This window comes from Phaethon aethereus (assembly GCF_964289735.1).
Source record: "Phaethon aethereus genome assembly, chromosome: 9".
Classification (NCBI taxonomy): domain Eukaryota; kingdom Metazoa; phylum Chordata; class Aves; order Phaethontiformes; family Phaethontidae; genus Phaethon; species Phaethon aethereus.
The window spans coordinates 10,136,122-10,161,567 of record NC_138585.1 but is presented as its reverse complement, the minus strand read 5'-3'; the positions used below and the strand labels follow the sequence as shown (position 1 = coordinate 10,161,567).

General features: G+C 41.7%; 1 protein-coding gene across 1 annotated transcript in view; it reads right to left on the bottom strand.

Annotated features, from left to right (window-relative positions):
• Positions 1-25,446, bottom strand: part of NYAP2 (neuronal tyrosine-phosphorylated phosphoinositide-3-kinase adaptor 2) — a gene marked incomplete at its 3' end in the record, with an annotated part of 134,449 nt that overhangs the window by 12,820 nt on the left and 96,183 nt on the right. Inside the window, exons 4-5 of the mRNA XM_082003492.1 lie at positions 21,301-21,513; positions 11,994-12,097 (exon numbers count right to left, since the gene is read on the bottom strand). Coding sequence (XP_081859618.1) covers positions 11,994-12,097; positions 21,301-21,513 — 317 coding nt within the window. The remainder of the gene's footprint in view (positions 1-11,993; positions 12,098-21,300; positions 21,514-25,446) is intronic.

Sequence of the window (25,446 nt, the reverse complement as noted above, 5' to 3'; positions counted from 1 at the left end):
CATTTATGTCCATACAGTATACAGACAAGATACTATACAGGTACAGTAAGTGCAATATACTGTATAAGGCTATACAAACACCGAAAGATTCTGATGAAATGGTGACAACCATGAGAACAAAGCTTGGATGGTTTGTGACTTAACACAGACAGTGGGGAAAACCTTGCTGTTCCGTGCCGTGTTTTATGCACCAGGCACACACACTTCGAACAGAAACATGGTACAATACATTCAGTTCATATACAAAAAAGGTAAGACAAGTGGGAGTGCATGGAGGTAACTGGAATGCGTATGGGCAGACAAATAAGGTTGTTCTACTTAGAATACAGAATGTTTGGTTCATTTACAGAGAATGCCTATACATAAACCCATGCTTTCATGAATTCATGCCATTTTTATTTCTGTTTTTTTCCTTTAAGAATATTATAAAATTCTTGCCCTGAGTTAAACATAAATACGCACAGAAAAGGGGAAAAAAAGGAAATTGCATGCTTCTGGGTTGGGGTTTTTTTTTTAATATTTTTTTAACCAAGGCACAATGTCTTCAATAGTGGTTGCAAGACCATTTGAAATAAACTTAGAAATTGCTATTGTTCTGGTACTGCATCCTTCTTAATGTGACTAAACTAATTGTTTGCACACAAAAGTCTCAGAACAAGTTTTGAAATGAATTTACAAGTTTTAGAAGAGAATAAGTGAATTTATGAGAAACGCCTTAAAGAGAGATCCCCTGAAGAGGAAGGAATGTTACCAAATTAAATTCCTGTATAGGCAACTTACTGATGTGTGGACTGGAATTATTTCACATAAATTACATATTTGTTTAGTGTTACTGTAAGTCGTTACCTATTTTTAGTAGAAGCACGTACAATGCTGTAAGAGCAGCTAAAAATGAGATGAAGAACTTCCAAACAATTTTTAGTTTCTTGTTGTAGGCAGGACAGGACAGTGATCTCATGGATTCAGTGTTCTATGAGCTGCAAGAGTTACAGCTTAGGAACACGTGTTCAAAGATGCCGTAAGACTTTTGAGGCGTGTTATCGCCCCATCTCATTGACCTGCGCAAGTCTTTTATTGGAAATATTAGTTATTAGTTTCTATGTATGTCATATTAAATTCTACATACCCGTGTACAAGTCTGACTCTTAAAAGAAAGGTCTGGGTGGAAGGCCATGCTTGGCTGTTGCCCCATGTCCGAGCCCTCAGGCTCCAGAGGTACACTGTTCTCACTAACTTCTCACCAACTTCCAGGGGCTCTGGAGGGAACCTCACCTTCCAGGGAACAACCACCTACATTGTGCTGCATCAGCTGTGGCATCTGTCCCCATAAATTTCTCTGTTGAGCTAGGACTATTTTTCAAAGTACCGAAACACACCGTCCCAACTCTTATCAAAACCAGGCACAACATAACAACACCCCGAAACCACACACCACACAGATGAGATCTAATTCCTGTCCTATGCCTTTTAAAGAAATTGCAACCCCCAATCTGAGAAACAACTAGGTAAAACCAGTAAAAAAATGTTGAATGGGAAGGGAAACCCCTTCATTTTTTGTCCCAATATTGTTGTATTTGAAAAGTTTCAACAACTTCTGTGAGAGAACAAGCCTCTTTCTGTACTCTGCTGGCAAGCTTACAAAGCCTGTGCAAGAACAAGAAGAGATCAGAGTAAGGGAATGGAATATTCTTCCTCCCACCCTCTTTCCATCAGAGCTGAAATAGTGGCAGCCAAGCCGGCACTTGAGGGTGAGGAAAGGTATGAAGACAAACTCTAGGTCTGGTGCTCAGAGACCAGTCACTCTGTTCCCACCTCTGATACTCTCTTTCTCTGGCATTACTTTCCCTACAGCTGACCTGCCCTCACCCATCACCGCTTCTCCCCGATGCATCATTGTTGTACCTAAAACCCCTGCTATTGAGCGGTATGAGGAGAGCCACCAAAGCCATGCTTGGGCCTTGGGACCTACTGCGACAGCCGAGCGTGCTCCGATCCACCTCTGCCTAGCTTGCCGCGTGCCGTTAATCAGAGGCCACTTTGGTGGTGTGAGGGCTGCAGAGCATGGACTCTCTCTCCCATGCTCTTAAATCAGAGCCCTGGCAAAGTAGGACCCAGCAACGCAGTGACCTGCTTCTGCTGCATGACCAGCCCAGCTGAATGCTGAAGAAAAGATTTTGGGACAGCAACAGCAAGGCTGTCTGCCAACAGAAGATTGCTTTGACACATTTGCTTCTCATGCCAACCAGTCAGGAGTGCCTTGGAGGTGAGGTTATGATGGATGTGGCAATCCCATCCACTTCAAGGTTCGCATTTTCTTTTCTTTCTTTTTTAATAAGCGTTCTCTATTTGCAGTTTGTATATTTAGAAACACTTTGCATTGCTCTGGACCCATGCACTGATTATGTAAGACCAGATTCAAGCTGAAACTCAACACAATACAATGTGGAGCCTTCCCTCAAGCATTAACATTCTTGTTGTTGCTCTCATCCGAAATGTTGACAGCATATTTAGCTGGACTGACGACAGCAGAATTTTGCCTTCGCGTGTGCAAGATACTTGTCCTTGCAAGAAAACAACAGAACTGTGTAAAGTAATCCAACCGCTCCCTCTCGTGGGGATGGGGCTCTGCTGCACTTCATAAAGGCACAAAAGCATACTTGGAAATCCACACTCCCATGGATTTTTAGCAGTGCAAACTTCCCAGAAGCTGTGTTACACTTCAGGACACAGCTCATGCCCCGCCACTTCTTTCTCGGTGGTGGCAGTCAGTGTGATGACTCCTCCCTGACTCTTGTGAACATTCAGCCTGAACAAGAAGGCAAAATCCTATGGCTCTGGATGATTCAGATTTTCAAATACAGTCAAGCCACACGCTGGTCAAATCCAGACATCATCTCAAGGTAGAAAGTTGGCCCATGTCCCATCAGTGAAATGCTTGTGCCAAGGGTTTCTCTCTGTACCCCACCCCACCATGGGGTCTGTCTGTCCATCCTCCCAGGTGGGACCCAGAGGAGTTTCCTCGTCACAGCTATTTGCAAAACCAGCATCCACAAAATTCAGTCTATGTCTACATTCATTTGTTTTTGCCTACACAGCACTAAAGACTTTTCCACTGGAGGAGCAGGACTTCTCCATGAGAGGGCCATTTGAGAGAGAGAGATCATTTGTAAAATGTTCCTTGTAAAATTTACTTGGTTTTCCAGTTTTAGCCATTCAAATGCATTTCCCTGTATTAGTGGCATATAAAACTAATTAAAATCACTGTCAAAGATACAGCAGATTGCACCCCAAATAGTTTTTGCGCTTTCTAATTTCACATAAACCAAAACTTAAGCAATTCCTGGCAGTCACATACTTACCAATCTACTCCCATCTGCAACTGCTTACTTTCTTCTCTATTACACTGAGCTTACAAATCCTTGGGGTAAGGACAGTCTTTGTTCTATACACATTGTCTACCAACACAGGGACCTTATTTATGACTATGACTCTTAGACACCACCACAAACGTTATTGTGGTAGATCCTAGTGGCGAACATTAAGCAGATTTTGGATCCAGTGACTATCCCAAGCCTTACTAAAGGTGATAGTTAAACGTAAGGAGTAATTAAGTCCCTTTAAGGCAATACTTTCACAGGCAAAAATAGAAGCTACCATCCAAAGCAATAAATAGTGTATAGAAAGTCCAGACCAAAACCCCATGGGACTCTGATTATAGAGCAAGAGGCATGGGACTGTTCCCACACTGTGGACATATATTCTGAATGAAGAAAAAGATCAAGTATCAAAAAGGAACAACCATAATCTTGGCTCTAGGAGCACAGAGACCTCAGAGGCATTGCACTGGCTGAAGGGGAACACTTGGCATTTATGTACAGGGAGAAGAAGAAAATGATTGCCACCATCCCATGAATTGTTTCATATGTTTTGCTATTCTACATCCAAAATACACAATAGTCTTTCAAAACTTTTGAAAATTAAAGGAAAAAAGAGGGACAGAGAAAGTCATTACCAGAGTGGTAATTAGCACAGTAGTTAGTTATTCCTTTTGAGTAGCAATTCGGGACTGCACCTCCCCTGAGATCTTCAACCAGCAGCCCAGGGGGATCTTTTTCCCCTTTGGCCCAGAGAACAAGTATGACAGAAGTTGGCTCCTTCATTGCAAATCCTTCTGCACTACTAGAACCATGAAAGCAGAATCACTAGAGTTTGATGCTAGTTTCAGACTGTGATTCATCAAGGAGTGTATCTAGCAAAGATTTACAGTACTGAGCAATGACATGGGCTTATGCTATGTAGCAGATATGAATTCTCTTACTAGCACGTTGGGTTTTTCTGTTACCATTTCCCTAGTATTCAAACTGGATGAAAGAGTACTTCAGTCTACAGAGTTCTCCATCTACCTGCAATGACTGTATTTCTTTCATATAATGGAAGTTAAAAAAAGATTGCTGTGATCAGATACAGAACAGCGGAATTTGATTTATAGGTGCTCGTTTTTCAGCCCGAGAATTCATTAAATGCAGCAGTCAGGAACCCAATCCTGCTACAATGCCTGACAACTGCAGGGTGTTTACTGACTGCTTTGAAGTCTTGTACTCTATTGCTGGGGAAAATGGCAACTTTAAGCTGAGAATAACAGAAGAGCACAGATGCTTTGTTTATGCTCACAGAGTAGCACAGAGCCCATATGCTTTCAGATGCACATTTGCCAACTAAAGCATGATAATGTCAATTCATTGGGGAAGTACTTTGTCTAGGTGCCTTCAGAAATAATTATAGCCATAATTGTAACAATTTACCCTTCTTGCATCCATTAATTACAGGGCAAACACAATGCTTACAAGGCATACAAAGACTGTAATATGTTTTGTATAGACAACTAAGGCTAGAAACATTAAGACCTGGGCTTGTGATATTTAACTGACCCAGCACAGAGTTACTCATGAACTTAGGAATGAGGCAGATACTGAGCTGCAATGCTGACGTGTACTCAGTACTTGTCAAAATTCAACTCTAAATTATTTTTCTAAAGTTTTGTAAATTTCTTACGATAAGCTTATACTGGACTTAAACTACAGGGTACTGCCCTCCAAGAATGCATGTGGAGAGCAGCTAAATATGTATCTCAGCTTTTTCTTTGTCATACTTCCCTTCCATCATTCTTTTGTTTTAAAATGGAACAATTAGAATATGTGTTTGGCATTTTTCAGCTAGAGGACAAAATTAAGTAATAGTGGCCCGAGGATAAGATCTCACATCAGTTTTAATGCTAGAATTTTTCTTTGTGATAAAACATGCGTGTTTTAATTGCATTTCGGTTAGCACCTAAATATTGAGTCTTAAAGAGAACGCTACGTAAGCTGCTGTGCGGAAGAATTTGGGGTTTAAGGGGCGAGGCCGGTGCAAGCCTCCCTCCCTCCCTCCCGCCAGCTGCTGTGGTGCAAGGCCGTGCCCGCGCCGGGCGGGCAGCCAGGGCCTGCAAGGGCCCGCGAGGCGCAGGGCCCACAAGGGCCCATCAGGGGTTCCGTGATGCAACGCGTGTGCCTCCAGCCAGCAGGGAAAGAAAAAACCCCAGCGCACCGACACCTCTCTTCTAAAAGACAGCGTTTGCCCTGCGAATTTCCTAAAACACATCATTTACCTCCAGGAAAACTCGGGGAAGTCGCTGTAGGAGCCGAACGGTCGCAGCCGCTGCCCAGGCTCCGTCACCGCGGGGCGGCAGCGGGGGCGCGCAGGAGCGGACACCCGCGGTTGGTGCGGCGCGCGGCCGCGAGGCGGCGGCATGGGCACGCCGAACGGGGCCTCGTGCGCGGCGCGCGGTGCGGCCGCGTGGGCCCAGTCCCGGTCGCGGTCCCGGTCTCGGTCCCGGTCTCCCTCCCAGCACCGGGCCCTGACGCGCCGGGCCGGAGCCGCGCAGCGATCCCGACCGCAACAGCCCCGATCTCGTCAGGCGGAGGCGGCCCGCCGGCCTGCGGGAGGCTGCCAGCCCGCCGAAACGGCAGCGCGGGCGCAGGCGGGCACCCTGCTCTGCCTTCCCGGCTCTGGGAAACATAAAGCTGTTCCTCATCCTTTTGGATCTTCCAAAGTGTTCACTTTGAACAGCTGTTAAAGTGCATTTTCGTCCAGGACTCCTCGGGCGCAGACCCAAGCCATAAAGAGGGTATTTTCTCACGTTCTTGCTGAACGTAAGCCAGCGTGCATTGTACCTCTCTCAGACCTCCTGGAAACAAACACGACGACAAAGCCGCTTCCAGCTGCATATTTAAAGTAGCAAATCTGCTTCCTACTTCCCTACCGATGTTAAGACATTAGAAAACTATGCTGGAAAAATCTGGGTGTCTTGCTTTCAAGGACCCTGCAAAGCTTGGATCTCCATTGCCTTCCAACAGCTCCCTCGGTGAGGTCAAAGACCAAAACCCCGCGCCAGCCCCCCCGCCCCCCCACCACTTCAGGGCGCTGCCCTCCCCAGGGTGCTGCCAGCGAGTCTGGCTGCGAAGCCCGGCAGGAGGGAAGATGGCAAAAGCAGGTCACTGCAAAGATTAACTGCGGGTAGGACCCAGCTGCGTCATCCGAATGGCTTCTCCCTGACAGTCGGCACCCGTGGATTGAGACTGAAAAGGTATAAATGTCTATGACTCCAGCAATGGAAATTTAACGCCTGTTGTCTGTTCTGTGGTAAATGTCCAGGAGCCTCCAACACGCGCAGAGCAGGAATGATCCTGGCTAGCTTTCCACAACCGGCAGCAGTGGTTAAACTAGGAGGATAAATTACCAGAGTATCCGTGGTAACAGAGATGCAGCTTTGCATGGTCACTGAGGGTTTAGCTAGGTGAATCCCCTCTGCGGGCACCTCTCTTCATAAAACCCACGGGGAATCTGCATTATACCCCTGATTTAGACATCTCAGAGGTAGGTAGGGTAGATCTCAGCTAAAGAGTACGCTTGGTCCTTCTACAAGTCTCTTTTATTATTCATCTACCTAAATACAATTTTAAGGAGCCAACTGGTATCAAAAAATCTTGCCTATCAAAGATACATACTAAAATAAACTGTTGATGGATTTGGTCCAAAACAGTAATTACGTGGTCAAGTCCATTCTGTGAATGGGAGGCCTTTTCCCTTTGCTATATTATATTCAGATAAATCATTAAAAAACTGAAAGCTTTCTTCAGGTTTGGAAGGTAATGGTTAGTTTTTCCATCACGTGGGCCTTCTGTGTTGTGTTCACTGATGGGGTCGTATTGGGGGAGAAAAATGCCATCTCAACTTGCTGGGGGCTCTGGCAGATACCAGGCAAGTAATGAACTGAGCTGCGTTTTTTTTTTTAAATATGCCACAAAAAATTTCAGTGTCGATTCTGATATATTTTCTAGCCTTTTCTTCATTCCTTCAATGCAAGTTGAAGCTCCTTAATTCATAGCTGTCCATGTATCTTCATTCCCTCCTCTGAGTTATTCCTTCTCATCTCAGCATGGCTTCTGGATTTTACTTTGATCATCACTGTAAAGTTTAAATCTTCTTTCCTGGCTTAAATTGGAGCTAGATATCACCGCCCCGTCCTCCCCACTAGAAGACATCGGACCATAAGAGGCATGCAGATCTTCAGAATTGAGATAGCATACCCCAGGAGGCAACTGTAAAGGACAGTGCTGTCTTCCTGCTGAAAAGCCAGTAACTAACAGGCCGCATGAAGAGAGGCTGCACCTTTGCAGATAAGGTACACAGTTTTGTGGAAATCTGTCTGAAAATAGGCTCTGCTTTGCAGAAAAGCTGAAATACCACACTATAATTATCAGGAGTTTTGCTTGCAAAGGGTGTATTTTCCTTCAGATCGTGGATCTTTTTTACAAACATGCACTGCTGTGCTGCTTTGCAGCTTTAATACATGCGATTTTCCAATCCATGTCTACATCTTAATAAAAACAAACCTCATTTGCCGCAAAAAATCTACAGAGAGTTATATTGGATCCTTTTTCTTAAAATGGAAACCAGTGGTTTTTCGGTGTGCTGAAGACTGGTTCAGAGAAGTCCGTCAGTGGCCTAGAGATGATTTTATGTACATTAGAAATAGGGATGCAAGATGCTCTGCTCTCCAGCAGAGGGACTTCCACAGTGCAGTCTGCTTGAAGCGTTTTCTTCTGTTGCGACAGACATGCTCAGTGCACATGTATCCTGTGTGCGACAGGGATTTTTGAGTCCATCGATAGAGTGTAATCCTTTGTTACCCTGAGGTGAAGATATGGAGAATGACAGGATGCAGGGAAACATCACTGTATCACAGTGATACCCGTGACTCCAAATCCTGCTTGCTTTACACGAGTGAACAATTTTGTTCATTATGGGGGTCCCCTGATATGGCTGAGCATTTACCACTGCAGGTGAAACACCTGACCATGCCTGCTACAGAAGTCTCAAGCATCAGCACAGAGGCTCCAGCAATATGGGTGATGAGTTATTTATTGGGGCATCCTTGGACCATGTTTATTCTACTTTATAAACCTCACACCGTATTTGACTTCTACTGTCCTCTGTCCACTTGGATGGTTACAAACAACTGGTCCTTGTTTTCATTTCCATATAAAGACCAAACTCAGAGGGACTTTCACTATTTCTAATTTTATTCACGCATTTCCTATCTCTAAGATACAACTTAACTGTACTTTCTAGAACATTTTTCCATTCCCTGTGAGCTCTCTGCTAACACCAGCGAACATTTACAAGGCATTACGTTCTGTGATATCTCGAACACTTCTCTGCTACTCACGCTCCTTTCTTTAGGATATTTGTATGAAGAGATGTATTTAGGAAATACAGCTATCTGCCACTTCCATAGCTCAAATATATTCCATGCTTCAGCCATACTGCAGTTCCAAGCTCTCCACTTGACTTCTGCTACTTCCTTAAAAACTTTGTCTTTACACAGTCAATAACTTCAGTTCCAAGATAAACTTCTGTTTATCTTCCAGTTTAAATTGAGTCAATTCACGACTTGACCCAAAGTTACTTCCTGCAACCAGCTCTTTCAATATGCCCTCACCATTTACCAGAACTAAGTACAGAACGACATGCTTTCTATGCTCAGTGTGTTGGTAACTCTGGCTGCCACTACACTACAGAATTTTGAAGTGTTCTCCAGCAGAGACCAGCCACATAATTCATCCCTGCTTGTAATATCTTTCTTTTTATTTGTAAGTGATCACTATAATGCTTACCACCAATACACTATAAATACGTTCCGTGAATATTAACTGGTTAATCCTCACAATTTCTACACCAATAAACAAACAAGAAAATAAGGTATAGGGGAGTTAAATGTCAATAGTTCCATAATTAGCCAATATTTGGTTGGAATTATAATTTATGTTTCCTTAGATCAGACCTATTTTTAATTACTAAGCATCCTCACCACTTCCTTGAATGATTCTGTATTAAAAATGACGGGCCTTGAGAGCTCGGTTGCAAATCTGGTTTTTTTCCCCAAGTTCAACATTTTGAAAAACATCACTTTGGGATCCATGATGATTGGAGAAAACTGATTAACAGTAAACTGACCTTTCCCAGATCTTGTATCCTTCTATGAATGTTAGCTATGCCCATCTCATCAACAAAGAGGTGGATAACAGGATGCGTCCTCTTAATCTTTTGGAAAGTCTAACTGCTGATTACGATGCCGTTAAGGAAACCAGTATCAATACAATCAATAGCCACAACACGTGAAAACAATTACCTTGTATGCCACAATCTGTCAGATTCAGAATGGGCTAACAACCCAGCCATTACCAAACACATTTCACCTGCCATAGATAATTCGCACATTAAGATAGAATAGGTGTATAACGAACACAATCAAAGAAATGTTTGTATCTGCCACGGAGATAAGAAGACTTTTGTCATTCTGCTGGAATCAGGGTCAAATCCACACCTTTAAAAAATTATGCCATCATAATAAATGATAACTTAATAGATGGACAGGAAGAGACTGACAGCTTGAAGCGAAGACTTGTGGGGAGAGAAAGCTTTTACCAGTTTTTCTTGTTTTTCATGAAGCCATGTCCATACCATACATTATTCAATTAGCAAGATCACCCTCTACAATAATTGAAAATTCCTCTTATCATCTTTGTTCCTTTCTTCTGTATGAAGTGATATGAATTTTTCCTCCACAGTTTCAGTGAACCCTGGCTGCAGCTTCTAAGAAGCTCATTATCTCTTCTATCACATCAGCTTCTGCTTTCAAGATTTATTGTTTAGTTCTTAGTAAAAACTCAGAGACTAAAATCCCTTCAAAACGCCCAAGGTGCCTTTGACACTGAGTAACCAGCAAAGCATCATGTTCTGCTGTAAGATCCATTTAAACAAAAATCATATAGTACATGAACACTGGGATGCTCAAAACCTTTGGAAGTACAATTACCTTAATTTCTTCCTTAGATGAAGGAACACTTGATGTGGTATTTAAATGGGCTGTCATTCTGAATCTCCATTATGGATTTGATTTTCTTATGTAAAATACGCTTTAGAAACGTGCAATTTTCTGTTAGGCATTGTGCCCAGCAGGGCTTATAAGTAATACGATAGCATCAGTTTTGCAGGTTAAAGAATTTTAACCTGTATGGACTAGGCTACCCAAATATAACCTTCCTAGCAAGTAGCTGGCTGTCTGGATTGAGTAAATCTTCGCTTCTGGTCTCTACTTTGGGCAAGACCTTCTAGAAGCAACTCACCAAGCTACAAACAACTTAAATACATGATTATTGCAAAACAGTCCTCAGGGAGCTTTCCACTCAAATCTCATTGAAATTCAACAGGATTATGGAGACTAATTCCCTGAAAGCCAATCAAAAATTCACCATCTAAATAAGGGTGTTTGTGTGTGTGCGTACATATATGTATGTGCACATATATACATACATGTTTATGTCTCTGTGCATACATATACCCTCCCCACACACAGTGATGTGTAGGCCCATACCCATATGCACAAGTGATAAAGTACTGGAGTGCTCTGAGCTTGACAGAAGGCATTCACGTTATGTTTAAGTGAAACCTCTTCTCTCAATTGCTACTCTCAACAGTTAGTTCTGTCAAACTAATAATACAGGTCTGTGCAGCAAAATGATACAATATCAGTATTAGCATATAAAATAAAGGTAAGTATAGGTTTCCCATGTCTTTATTTCTTTTCCATTTTCTTGCCGTTGCAGAAATTTGCCAAACCTGAACACATTCATTTCTTTCTCAAGGGTCTATGTAGCATTTTTGTTTTTGATGAGGGAAAAAAAATCTCTGTTTAAGATACAAGGAGATATTATCCCTTTGATTTGGTTTTTGATTCCTAACAATATATGGTAAATATAACTACAGTAGACTATTTAATAGTCCTGTAAGCGTTACATGGCCTATAGCTGAAGAAAGTCTAGCTGCCTTAACTAAACAAAATCACTTGCTGTAAGAGCAGTTTTCAGAACAGTGATAAATCACAGTGTAATACAATCATGCATTAAGCTCAAAACAAATGTGAGACTAGCACAAATATTAAAAGTACAACTGGGCAGAAGTCAGGTATGTACAAGTCATCGACAAACATTGGTGCAAGTGCTTTAGACAAGACATTTAAAAGAAATTTACATAAAAACATAGATTAAATTTATCAAAGTTTGATAAATTTTAAAGACAGTAAAAAAGTACAGAAAACATGAAAAAATAAAACCCCCAGCCAATTCATACAGTACAATTTTACTATATTTTTATTACAGAATGAAGACGGAAAAGGATACAAGGAATTAAGAGCAAAGAAAATTCTACTGGCTGTGGCCAGTGGAATTTCATTGCCAATGAGAGATGCGCACACAAAAATGCACGCACACGCACAGAAAATAAAGACAAAACCAAAAAAAATCATTTACTGTAACAAATGACGGACACAGAGGTGAAAAACATTTGGCATGTTGCAGCACATGAAGTCATTCACGATTGGCTAACGATGGTACCTGGCTCGGCTGAAGATCACTGGCTTGCCTGAGCGGAGTAACGGATGGAGGAGGCACACCTGATGTGGATGCAGACCGCCCTAATCTGCAGCTTGCTTTAGGCTCTGTGAAGGAAGAGAGAAGAAAATACACCAGTGAACAGGAGGTGGGTTACTGCTGCAGTAAACTGAAACACGGTGGACCCAGGATTCCCTTGAAGCTGAGACTCCAGGCTTGGTTTCTAGTTAAAGTCTTGGGCATTTGGCTAAATCATGAACGGAAGTTGAGATCAGAAGAAGGGGGATTAAGACAGAACCCATCCCATGTCCTAGCCTCTCTCCTCGAGCATCTCTGAAGCTGAAGTATAGAGCATAAAACACCAGATAGTCAGGAGGCATATAAAAACCCCCTTCTTGTTGCTCCCTCCCCCCCTTTTTCTACTCAAAAAATGCAGCAGTGATTAACGGAGTTACAGCAGCTTCTGATTTCATGTCTCCATCCCAGAGCTGATGGAGATGGTAGCCCAAAGACTGATGGTGCTGAGGGAAAGCATGAAATGCCAGAAAATGAAGGAGGGAGTGTATAAAAGTGGTGACCTCACTGTTGCACTTGGGGATTTGGAATGACACCAAAAATACTTGGAAATCTGATGTTAATGGCAATGAATTGAGAGATAGAAAGTAAAAAGAAAGGAGAGAAATCATAACATCAATAGTGGCAAATTCTGAAGTCAGTTCCCCAGGATCAAGGCAGTTACAGAAGTAAAAGTTGCCCTTAAAGGAAGCTCTATTCCAGAAAATTGCACAGAAATTACAGTTACTTCATTTTCTTTCTGCTATTGCACATGGAGGCATTTCTCAGAAGGCTCCTCATTGATTTCCAGTGCATGTTACTACTATTAACACACTGACACAGAGGTGACCATGCAACTCGGGAGTCCTGGATGAAGGTTATTGTGTCTGAGCCATGCTGACACCAGTGTGCTACCCCAGTGTTCAACACTCCACATCTGGTCTACAAGAAAATGTCTTTTCCTGAGAAAAGGGTCTGTCTGTTTCTGCCCAAGAAAAATATTTGTCCCTACATTTCCTGTTTATGGCTGAGGAAACATCTCTCAACCCATTACTTTTGGCTCAGATGAATATGTTCGTTCCCCTCATGTTTTATAAGTCTTCCCCCACAACCCTGCACTTGCCTTTTCTATTTAGTGGGCAAACACTGAGACCAAGGACATTTGCACTCTGCAGACGCATTTTGTACAATAACAGACTCTCAATTCAGCACTGATAGTACTGCTTTTCCATGAATAACAAGCAATTATAACAATACCACGCATCCTTACAATGGGTTTAAATAATTCCTCCTATTCAATCTCGTGTTTTCAGGAAGAGAGGAAGGACTCATGCCTGCTGCAATCCTGGCTTAGCAAGTTTGCCTTTGAAGCACGTGTGTTCTCACATGTCTTTTGCTTGTGTCTCTCTGAAATGTATTTTCTCATGCCTCATTTACACCGCTGCTTTGTCTGTGGTTGTTTTATACTAATATCTTTATGTCCTACGTAGATCTCTAGTATCATCACTAGCCACTGGTTGGGCCATTGTTTGAAAGGAGTAAGATTGCCAGCACTAGCACGTCCTTAAGGTCACTTGGCACATCTTGGAAACTTGAGGACAGCTGGCACATTATGCCACCTACCAGCAACATGCTGAAATGTGTTCTTCCCATCTCACTTAATGCTTTTTCATTGTCACCTTAAATGCTTATTTTCCTCAGACGTTTCAGAATTCAATAGGGTATGGAGAAGAGCTACCCACTTCAGCTGGAGCACTTAGACCAATGAAAGCATCTGTATGGGTGAATATTCATCAACTAAATATTAATAGGTTGGTTAACGTCCAGCTGGCTGAGCAGCAAAAATATTTATGCTGTTTGACAAATGCATTATTCAACTCGCTCATTCCAAGTCAGTCTGTAAACATACCACAAGTCAACATGGCAATAAGCACGCAGAAAGGGGCAGATTGATCTCCCCCATAACCTTGCATTTTGTACATAATCTGTTGGTTTGCTTTTTTTGGATTTGGGCAGTTATTCTGAAGGTTTGATTAGATTTGTTTTTGTTCTGATTTCACACTCACTGTGTGCCAGATTTCTGACTGTTTCTTTCAGTAATATAGATATAATAATGGATCTCCTGTCTGTTCCCTTCTGGAATTTTACTGGGGTTTCAGAGAGGACAAGAATTGGGGTTTTTTCATTTTTTTTTTCCTACTGTTTAAAATAGAGACTCTGTTTTTGCTGTGACATGCAGAATCAGACACCCAACACACAAAAAAACTCCAAGGCACTGTCTCCCATTGCTTCTGAATCATTTTCTGTGCTTTGGGAAAGCAGAGAGAAGTGTCATAATTTCCAATATGGATCTACGTGTGTGTGGGGTGGACCTTGGCTGGACACCAAGTGCCACCAAGCCACTCTGTCACTCCCCTCCTCAGCAAGGGGGGAGAAAATACGATGGAAAAAAGCCCTCAGGGGTCAAGATAAAGGCAGTTTAGCAAAGCAAAACCAAAGGCCATGCATAGAAGCAAAGGAAAGCAGAAGATTTATTCTCTACTTCCCATCAGCAGGCGATGTCCAGCCACTTCCCAGGAACAAGGGCTTCAGTAGACATAGCAGTTGCTCCAGAAGACACATGTCATAAATAAAGAATGCCCCCCTTTCCTCCTCCTTTTTCTTAGCTTTTATTGTTGAGCAGATGTCATATGGTATGGAATATGCCTTTGGTCAGTGTGGGTCAGCTGTCCTGGCTCTGTCCCCTGTCAAGATGAATGTGGGAGTGACAGCCTTGATGCTGTGCGAGCCCTGCTCGCCAGTAGCCAAATCACTGGTATGTTATCAACACCCTTCTAGCTACCAATACAAAGCACAGCACTGTGAAGGCTGCCATGGCGAAAATTAACTCCATCTTGGCCAGACCCAATCCATTGTGCAACAACACGAGATTACCATTTCCTTTCATCTGGCATCAAAGAAATAAAACATATCACACACAGATGAAGTATTAGTTCCTTTATCTCCCTCTAATGTAAGTTACAGTATTAAGGAAACTATTGCGATTTCCGTGGTGATCCTCACCAAAAGAGGTTTCAGAGACAGCTCCATCTAACTTTTTTTTTAAGTTCGGGAAGTTGGGTTATACAGTGAAAGGGAAATGTGGAGGTTTTTTTAATAGTCATTCCATTGGTCTCAGTGAGAGTATTTTTAGACCAAATAAATACTCTATTCTACTGTAATTAATGCTGAGTAACATCTTCACACTGCACGCTACTGTGGGGAAAAAATATCCATAAATGGTCTGTTGCATAAGTGATGCCCAACTCACTGCTCTCTGAGTTGGGCAATACCAACTTGACAATAACTCTACAGCATGTTATTTTTCAGCAGCGGACAGCTTATTCACTGTACTGAGGCTAACTGCATTTTGATATCTTCAGTATAATAATGGTCACTTCAAATAATAACTTCTGCTCTGGGCTATCTAAAAAGTAGTAGGAGGTTTTCTTGCATAATTATGTCCACTGTCCAGTCATTTTCAGTATCTTTACCTCTTGGTTTTCATGTTTTAAATAGTCATTTCAGCTTGTCTGCAAGGCCCGCATATTGATACCGGTTCTGGCTGTGGAATGAAAATGGGTTTTCCTGTTCACTGCTGAGAATCTTGAAGGAAGAACAACTTCTGCCAGCAAATCTCAGGGATGGTTTCTAGTGTTTAATTCATGGTTATCTCATGTGGACAATATGGAGACAGCTCAGTATTAACATGTGAAATGAGAAGTCTTGAGACTTCTAGAGAAGCCCCCTTTGTGACAGTAATGCATAGTGTGGAGGAGAGTTTTATCAGCCAGCCTGATAAGCACATAGGGAGGCTTTGTAGATATCTGGCCTCCGAGAAAGACCCATTTGCTCAGGTCCATGATAACGCAAGCTAAAATCCATCTAGCTCCATACTGATAAAGTTAGCATGGCACCCCATCTCTGCACTGCGCCTCCCTTCACTGTGCGGGTAGATCCTCTGGTTCTAAATCAAACCTGCCCGAAAGAGGGTTCCAGGGACTCCACTCCAAACACAGGACCCTCTCTGCAGCCACAGCTAGGGGCCTTTTGACACTGCTGTAAGCCACTCAAATGCTGATAAGGGCTAACAGCCTACTGCCAAGCTAGGGGACTCATCGGCACACGTCTAAGTGCTTTACTGGACTGTGGCCAGGGGATGCAGTGTGCTTGAGTAGCCCACTGCAATCAATGGGCAGCACGAGGTTGAATTCAGCAGATTGTTCGAGGTAGCTAGAGAGCTACATAATATATTTAGTTATGTTATGCACAAAAAAGTTCATAAGATTCAGCTGCTATATTTAACCAATGAAACTTTGGTGATATTATTTTGCACAGCTTCAAATGACGCATCCCTCACACTGTGCCATATTACGAAAAACGCACCGCTTGCTAAGTGCCTGAACCACCTCCAGGAGCCAGGTGCAGCTGCAGTGTAATGCTGGTAGGGGATGGCAGGTCAGCTGTGTCTCAGTCCTGTTATGTCACCCACAGCAGCCACAACACTCCCAACAACGCTAGTGGGACCACAGCCACTTCGGTAAACCCACACACATAGCTGCAACGGGACCAGCATTACTGGACTCTCGGGTTTAAGCTGAGCCCTGACAATGTCAGTAGGGTTACACGTGGGCATAAGCAAGCAGACAGCCCCAAAGGACAGCATTAAGGATGAGAATTTTAGGAAAGACCATCCAACACAGAAATGCAGGCTTTCCAGTCACAAATAGATTGCCTTAAAATTGCGTATTTAACTATGTATTTAATATACATATGTAATAGATAACTCACATAAATGACCTGTTTTCCAAAAGTGCAAGTGCTGTTGTCACAACTAAAGACATAGAAGCTTGTCTGGTTGCATTTGGGGCAGGGGGTGTTGTTGGATTTTCCTCAATAAAGCAGAGTGCTGAAATGCGACAAGATTTTATGGAAATATTTTCGATCAGTTTTATCCCCATGTGCTATGGTTTTCTATATTCTCCAGAAACACAACAGCTCTGCAAGATTTTTATTTTTGGAAGAGTTGTTTTATTCATCCAAGGAAGCCTTCATTCTGCCTATCCTAATCTTATTTCAAAAAAAATACTCTGGCTGTCACTTACATCGGAGAAGCTTCTTATCCTGTCACAGTCTCTTCTTTGCACATGAAAAGAGAAATATTACTTATTTGCTACAGCTGCCAAGAAGCACGTTTTGAATTAAACAAGGCAATGTGACAGGCTGAGAGTAATCACACGCAAAAAAGAAAAAAGAAGAAACAGAAAACATGTATACTGGAAAAATTAATCACACCTATTATTATCATACTGGCCTGGCCATGTTGGTCTCCTAAAAAATTATGAATAAGCTGAAACATAACTTGAAATTATGAAACCTTACGGTGGAATAAACTATACAGTATTCTGTCACTTAAAAAATAGTATTTAGGACCTTATTTGCAGAAGCCACTTAGTGCTGAAATAGCACAGCAGCATGTTAAACTGAACTGTTTTCACAAACCTGTGGAACTCAGTGTTACTAGATATCTATAAGTCAAAAGCTTAGCAGGTCTCAAAACCAAGTCAGGTAATGAGAAAAAACATGTTTGTATTAGATGAGGTATGTTTTAAATTAAGATTTGATCTGAACTGTCATATCTCAGGTCTACGTCAACGACTGAGGCAATGAGGTAAGGAATAATCATGTCCTACTGGCAGTGGTTTTTCCTCAAAATTTCTTGCTGTTTTTCTCTTAAGCTTCTGGCATGGGCTACTGTCATCTGGATCAAAAGGACAATTGTGCGTTGTTCCAAATAGCAGTAACACCACTGCTGCAGAGAGCAGCGTCCACTTCTACAGTCAGGCTCTGTGACTGTGTGATCCTGCACCCTGGAGATCGCACACCTGGCTCCTGGTGCACTGGCTTGATGCCCTTTGTGTACAGCTCCCAGTACTACTCATTTTACTTTAGGTGACAGGCGCTGCCAGGGGAGAGCTTGTGTGCGGAGAACATGGATGACCAGCGTAGGCAATGTCTGGAAGCATCGCATCCTGGGCTGGACCTCATTGGGCAGGCTGCCCAGTAACGTATGCCTGCAGCATTAAGTTGCCTTCACTTGGAGAATCTTTCAAGATTTAGTAGCACAGTGATACTCTGACATTGCCTGTAAGGAGATAATTTAGGTGTTGGTGGGAGTACTCGGTCATCTTTGAGTGAAGCAGCCGTAGCTAGCATGAACTGGTACTTCGCTGCTACTCCCTTCTTGTACCAATGAACCTGTCCTGCACCTTGGGCTTCGCAGGCATTGCTCCATTCCCAAAGAGCTTGAATTTAACTATTCATTACTTTTCCAAACCCACAATTCTAGCCAGTAATTCCAGTGAAAGGTGGGCATTTACTCCCTTCCTGATTATCTAGAATGTTTTCAGCTAGAATACTAATGGGCTGGCTGAGTGCCAAGCTGATGGTGATTCAAAAACAGGACACAATAAGAGAGTAGAGTATCTGAGATTCAAAAGGCAGCGCAGTGCCTGTCTCTAGCAGCAGGTGGCAATGCAAAATGCTTCATGGTTGCAGTTAGGAAAAAAGCAGCAACATTCCAGAAAATACTCTTCAATCCTGGAGTGAAGTTATCACAGCCTTCTGTTTTACATATCTCGTTTGGCTGTTCACTGCAATTGCACTGACTTCCCTAAATGCCAGCATGCCCCAAACCCCCTTACACTGCTTTCCATAAGAAACAATAGGATGCCAAGGAACAGAAAGTGGCCTTGACAAATTATGCGACAGACGAGAGAACAATCAGGCATTAGACAGACCGGGTTCATTTGAACAAAATGACCAGAAAGCTCAAGATTCTGTCTGGAGATCGCTCATTCCCCCTTTGGTCTTGCTAGCCGACGCAGAGCTGGGGAGAACCCACAAAAAAATCAGTACTCTCACTCAGGTATTTACTCAGACCGTGCCAGTTCCTAGTTCATCTCTGCCTCAGCAGAGCTGCCTGTTGAGCACACACGAGAAGTCCTTTCACAGCCTTTCTGTTTTACAGCAGAGCAATTCAAGCGTGTTTTCTTTAAATTATTCCAACACTGCCCTAATAAATGCCTGTACCAGTGTGAACTAGGAGGTAGGCAGCAGACTGGTGTTTTAAGGACATGTCCACACAAAAAAAAAGTAGCCTTTTTTTCTCTTCTCTATGATGCTGCAAAGAGAGCATCAGCAACAACTGAGGACTGCCCTGATTTCATTTGGTCCTGTGGTAAATCTAGGGTCTAAATTCCTAGCACAGAATTACTTTATGTCCTTGACTCCAGAAAGCCTTTGTATCCATGCAGATGTATTAAATCTCTGTATTCTGTTACAGTTCTAATTTAATTGTGAAGAATGAACTGTTACAGTTCATGTACAAGCTCATTGAGGAGAACTGTGTACAGCATTTTGAATGCAATGCCCCACCGATCAGAGGTAAAACATGTTGCTCAGGCAACAGCTAGAGACACAAGGGAAAAAATACTCATGGCAGATGAGAGGCAATATTCATCAAATGAAATGTCATAAAAACTGCAGGGAAAAAAAAATCATAATCAGCTCTCAGATTTTAATAATAAAAAAGTAATCAAAATTCAGCCAATAAAATATTTCCATAATTTTTATTTGACAGTCCTAGCTATGCAAGGCAAAGTCACAGTTAACTAAATCAAGGCATGATTCAACAACTATTACAGTTTGCGGATGCCAAATGAAGATTGAGGCCAACATGTTTTGTCTGCTTTTGGAGATCAACCAACTCTTTAAAATAAAACTGATGCAGGAAGGTTGGACAGAAGTGCTATATTTTGCTAAGAACTTACTCTTTAATTTGCATTTCTCTTCCATTCTGCTCTGTATTGTCGTCTTGCAGAACTGAAAAGGTTAGTACACACCTTTGGTCTAATTACTAGATGTCCTGATACTTTGATGTGGTACCTTTAACCCCACCCTTTTACCTGCATTAGCACAGATGACGCTCTAATACACTGGGAACAGAATTTTCAACAAAGCTATGAGCTAATCTGGAAAATTCCTACCTACCAGTATGCGTTGTGAGAACAGACAGGAAGCAAAAAGGCAGTAACACCCAAATAACCTGTGCTAGAGTCATGAGATTTGCAGAAAAGTCACTTCTGCTGCCCCAGGAAGGACTGTCTGGGGGGGTCTGTAGCAAGAAAAGCTGCACTACACGATTGCCGCAAATGATACGTCACGTCAGCAAAGCCTATGCAAGCTATGTACTGAGTTTTAGGTGTCATTTCCAGCAGTGCAGGGAAAATGTGCGTGCCATTATCACACAGGTAATCAATGCCCTGGATGAGGGGCAAGCATCTCTGTTGGCACTGTAAAGACTCATATCTACCACTGACTGCCCAGCAGATCTCTCATGCAGAAATAATTTCTTGTTTGAGTAGCTCATTCATGGTCTTATGCTTACTGAACACTGACCATGAGGCTCCAGTACTACATATGCCAATTGTTTTTTAAGTGGATATTTTTCACAATCCAACCAATAAGTAATGAAGTTACTCTTCTATGAGAACTGTCAAATCTCAACAAGTAACAATGCAGTGCTTATGCCAGAGCTATGCATATCTGTTTATATAAGCCCATTCATGTATCAGTTCTGTTTGTCTTAGTCAATTTGTAAACAAGGCTGCATTATTTTTCATGGTTTATGGCAATGCAATATTTTATATATATAAAATTTGTTTAGTAAAATGGATACGTATGAATTTGAGACTTCTGAAATCCATAGTCACTTTTCTAGACATTTATGTACAAGCGTAAAGGAAAGGCTGCGTGTGTCCACTTACTATGCATAGTAATAAGACAGCCTTGTTTCTGCGTGTTTTTGTTACTGTATGTGATATCTGAATTCATGAACTTCTTTCTGAGGTGTCATCCTGAGGCTGCCTTTGTCATAAAGTCCTTTTCAATGTCAAGTGGAATTCCTTACTTCTTTCAAAATGGATGAACGGCATGTTTACATGCTTATGTTACCTGCCACAATCCCAATCCTGTTCTAGCACAGAGCACAAACAGACAGCACAATGCTTAATAGTGCAGCCATGGGCAGGCAGATTTTAGAAGATAGTTGGAAGTCTAAAGAATCCAGATGCTTGCCTACATCTGTGTGTCTTTAGAGATCCTTCAGCTCACAAGTAGATTCATGAGATCTTCCCTGCTCTGCTACTTGACGTACCTGAGCTGTTGCTTCCAGCCAACATGGTTGGACTGACAGAGGATCTCCCCAGCCTGCTGGACACCACAGGCGGGCCTGGCGTTCCATCCCATTCCTGAGCTTTCCCTGGCTCCCTGGAGGAAGCTGTCCCGTGATGGCCTCCCCTCTCTTTGTTTTCCAGCTTTGGTAGTGGTTCAGTGCTGTGACTTCTGATCTTCAGCTCATCTAGTGGTTCTACAAAATACACAAGTACATGTTTCATTATAGAGTGTTTGCTCATTACCGACATCATATAACAATCTTTTGCTCAATACTCCATACATACCAATCATAAAGCTTTTAAGGGCAATTTGTATCATGATTTTACCATCTCAGCCTAAAACCTATAGCTTATATAGGTTTCAATACACTTTTTAATTATTAAAACCATACACAACACAGCAGATGGAAAAAATATAAAAGTTCTAACAGAAAAGTTACATGTCAGAAAAATATTTTTGAAAATGGTATCCTAGCAAATTATGCTTTTATTTATGGAAATACTTGAATTCTTTTCAGCTGTCATTTCATTGGGAACAAGTTCTTCAGGCACTTTCAAAGCAAGCTCTCTCCTAAGGCAATATTGTGCAAGCAACATATCGGTACCCCTCATATGCTCTAGTAAAAAGCACACAATCCACAAAACTGTCCAGTGTTAATATTTTGGGTGTGCCCAGCACCATAACATAGAGAATAAAATTTCACTTTGTTGGAGCCAGAAAATGACTTTCTGCTTGCAACACCATAAGTCAATACAAGGAGGAGAAATTAAAAAAACAATTGAATGATTTTTCAAGTGAAGCAGTGATGTCTGCTTTCTTCATGGCTGGTGGTTTTCTGTTCTTTTCTTAAGACCCTCATTTCTGTTCTTGCAGGTTGAGCAATGCATGGAGAAACCATTCCTGATCTTTTCCATCTGTATCTGTGAAAAATTCACATGAAAACCTAGATACAGAAGAAACATGAGATTGCTTTTAGCTGTAACAGCTAATTACTGTGTTAGTCAGTTATTCAAAGCTTGCTGAACTGCTTGCCTTCTTTTAGCATAAAAAAAAAGGACACAAATCCCTGACTTTGGAACTTTATACCTCATATTTAAGCCCAAAGACGTCCTTACATGATACTCTCAGTTCTAGTCATTCAGGTTTACAAATCAAACCCCCGATGTACCTTAATTTCTGTATGTATGTACAGTCTTGGAATTCACACTTGATAGAGATGGACGATCTTCCCTTGAGCCCTACCTCAAAATCTTTTTGTGGCTACAAGGGACATTACAAGATTTGGGAGAGCCAAGCAAAGGGAAAACAGCAGGAGCCATTCCCGGGCAGGAGATGACAACAGCTCCCCAGGGGACCCCTGCAGAACGGCAGTGGCCTGGCTGAGCAGGACTGCCAGAGATGCAATGACAAAATTTGTCTCAGCAGCCACTTCCTCTCCCAATTATCCCATGGCCAGGAGCTGGGACTATCCCACAGGAATTGCCACTCAGGTGATACAGTCCCAGAAAAAGAACCACATTCAAACCACTTAAATTTTCTGTGGCTCGAACACCCACACACGGTTTACCACTACTACAGAAAACAGTGGAAGATGCAATATTAGATATCTTTATGGTATAGGAGAGACCCCACCTATGCACAAGAGTAACAAAATCTCATGTCGTTTTGAGTTCTTTGACATTCCAGTCTGCAGATGAACTTGATGAGCACCAACACAGTCAGCCTGAAGTTTCCTCACTGAAACGTCATACAGGAAACATGTAAAAATATCCTAAGTGATATGCAGTGCAATATGTAATCAGTAGTGTATTTCATTAATTACTATCAGTTAATAGTAAAAATTAATGTTAAGGATACCATACACAACCTTCAAGATTTTTTTCATTACTCACAGTAGTAACACTTCATGAGAAAACGATAAAATGACCCCAGTTTAGCAAGTCTCCTAAATAGGATTCAGTGACACTTTATGCGACAAAGACCTTAAAAAAATAAAAATCAAACCTCTTCCTTGAACTTTTAGGTCACTTACCTACTTTAACGTATGCAAAAAGACAGTGTAATGAAAATCCAAACTGTTTGTTTTTCTTAGTTGGTAACCCCAGCAGAGTACAAGGTTGAATAACAGTCTCTATCAATATAACATGACACCTGCCTTTCAGGGACCTTTGCTACGAAATGGCTGTAACACAGCTCTGTCTGTGACTGCGTAGAGAGACTTGCTAATACAAAGAGATGTAGAGCCCAAATTATAACTAGATTTAAACTGTTTCAGTTATCAACAAAAACTCTTTTTTTTTTCTGAGCATCGATCTATCAAAAATAATGATGTACTTTTTCATGTACAAGACACGTGCAATCATATCTGAATTTTTTTCTTCACACCAATAACTTTTACTTCTTTAAGATACTACTTATCTGGGAAAAGGAAAAGTTATGAACAAAGTTTCAAAATTCTTCGCAAATGCACACAATCCTCTTTCCCATGAATACAGGATTCTCTCTAGATTGCAGCTCTTGCTTTCCAGCAAAACAAAGAGAAAGCCAAAAGGATAGAATACGCTTTAAAAAAGTCAGAATCTGGCCCTGCAAGTGCCCCACCAGCTTCATGCATCATTCAATAGATTTAATTTACTATGTCATTCAGCTGCTGCTGGAAATGCTGTGATTACCTTGGTGAAAACCTTCTCTCTCTGTGCCTCATCGACATTACTCGAACACCACCTCTCAAAATTTCACACGCTCATGCAGTCAGCCCTTAGTTGCAGTGGAAACATTGAGGCTGTGTGGAGCTAAGGATTTATCCACTTCAGTTTACTTAACAGAGAAGCATTTGTACTGATAACAATGATTTGTGCATTCTTAGTTTTATTATCAGCAGAATCAAAGCACAGCAGTTCTCTGCAACCAGCTGGAAACTACAGAAATATTCAGACTAAATAAGGATTTGGCTTATAGTCTACTTCTTTATAAGGTGTAGAAAATCAGTTTTCAGCTGGCTGTCTAGACTTTGTAATTTTACATTCCACTATCCTTTCTTGGGGATTTTCAGTTCTTAGTTTATCAGAAAAGTAATATATCCTAAAAATGAAAAGCAGATTGAATCAGATTATAATGTCATGCAACCCAACACAGAGCCTGAATCATTATTATTTGGTGATCACTATCAGTAACATTGATACACAGTCAGAAAAACAACATGTCAGCGTTCTATATAGTTTTCTGTAACATTACTTTCCTGCTCACTTGCTAATACATAAAAAATGAAAAAAAAAAAAGTAATGCCTCACTTTTGCTCAAGCATTTTGGGGAGGATTTTAGAATAGTTTCAGCTTCCTTAATAAATGTCAATTGGAATCATACTCTAATTAAAAAAAAAAAAAAAATAAAACCACTGTGCTCGTTCGTGCTCGACTTAAAGAGTTCCTCAGTTCTAATGTGCCCAGAAATGCAGAACGCTCCCTTCCCAGGTCACAGCGCATTACTAGGACCTTTCGTTGACTGTCCCAGTCACTTGGATGTTTTTATACTGTCAACCACTCCCTACTGCAAATGCAGCTCTATGGAGCAAACTTGGTGGCAGAAATTATTGTGCCCCATAAAAGCATGTTCGTTGCTCCACGTTTTCGCTCCTGCACGAGGCACTGGCAGAAAGCAGAACTCGCGTGTAGCTGCTGGCTATGGTTACCTATGGGGTTGTGACATTACCATGGCCCGAAAATCAAACCAGTATATTTTAAACAGGCTAACTCTTTATAAAAGCTACAGCAGGATTCAAATGGCCACTTTATCCACATCGATCCCATACTGAAACCATGAACTTTAACCAGTCATATATATACATATATATATATATTTTCTGTTGAAAGGTAACAGTAGCTCCTGCACAGCGTATTAAATTTTTTTTATTTGAGAAGTGCAGAAACACAGATGGGATCTAAGTTTCCTCATGCTGTTAAAAACCCTCGTTTGGAGTTAGGAGGATATTGAAGCTCAGTGTTATACTGGGAGCTCACTCAATCATTTAATGGCCACAGGCAAATCTTTTTACAGTCAAGTGCTGTATTTTGAAAGCTGAAATTATTATGGAAAGCATCCTTATTGTTCAATAATTCGTAAGCCAAAA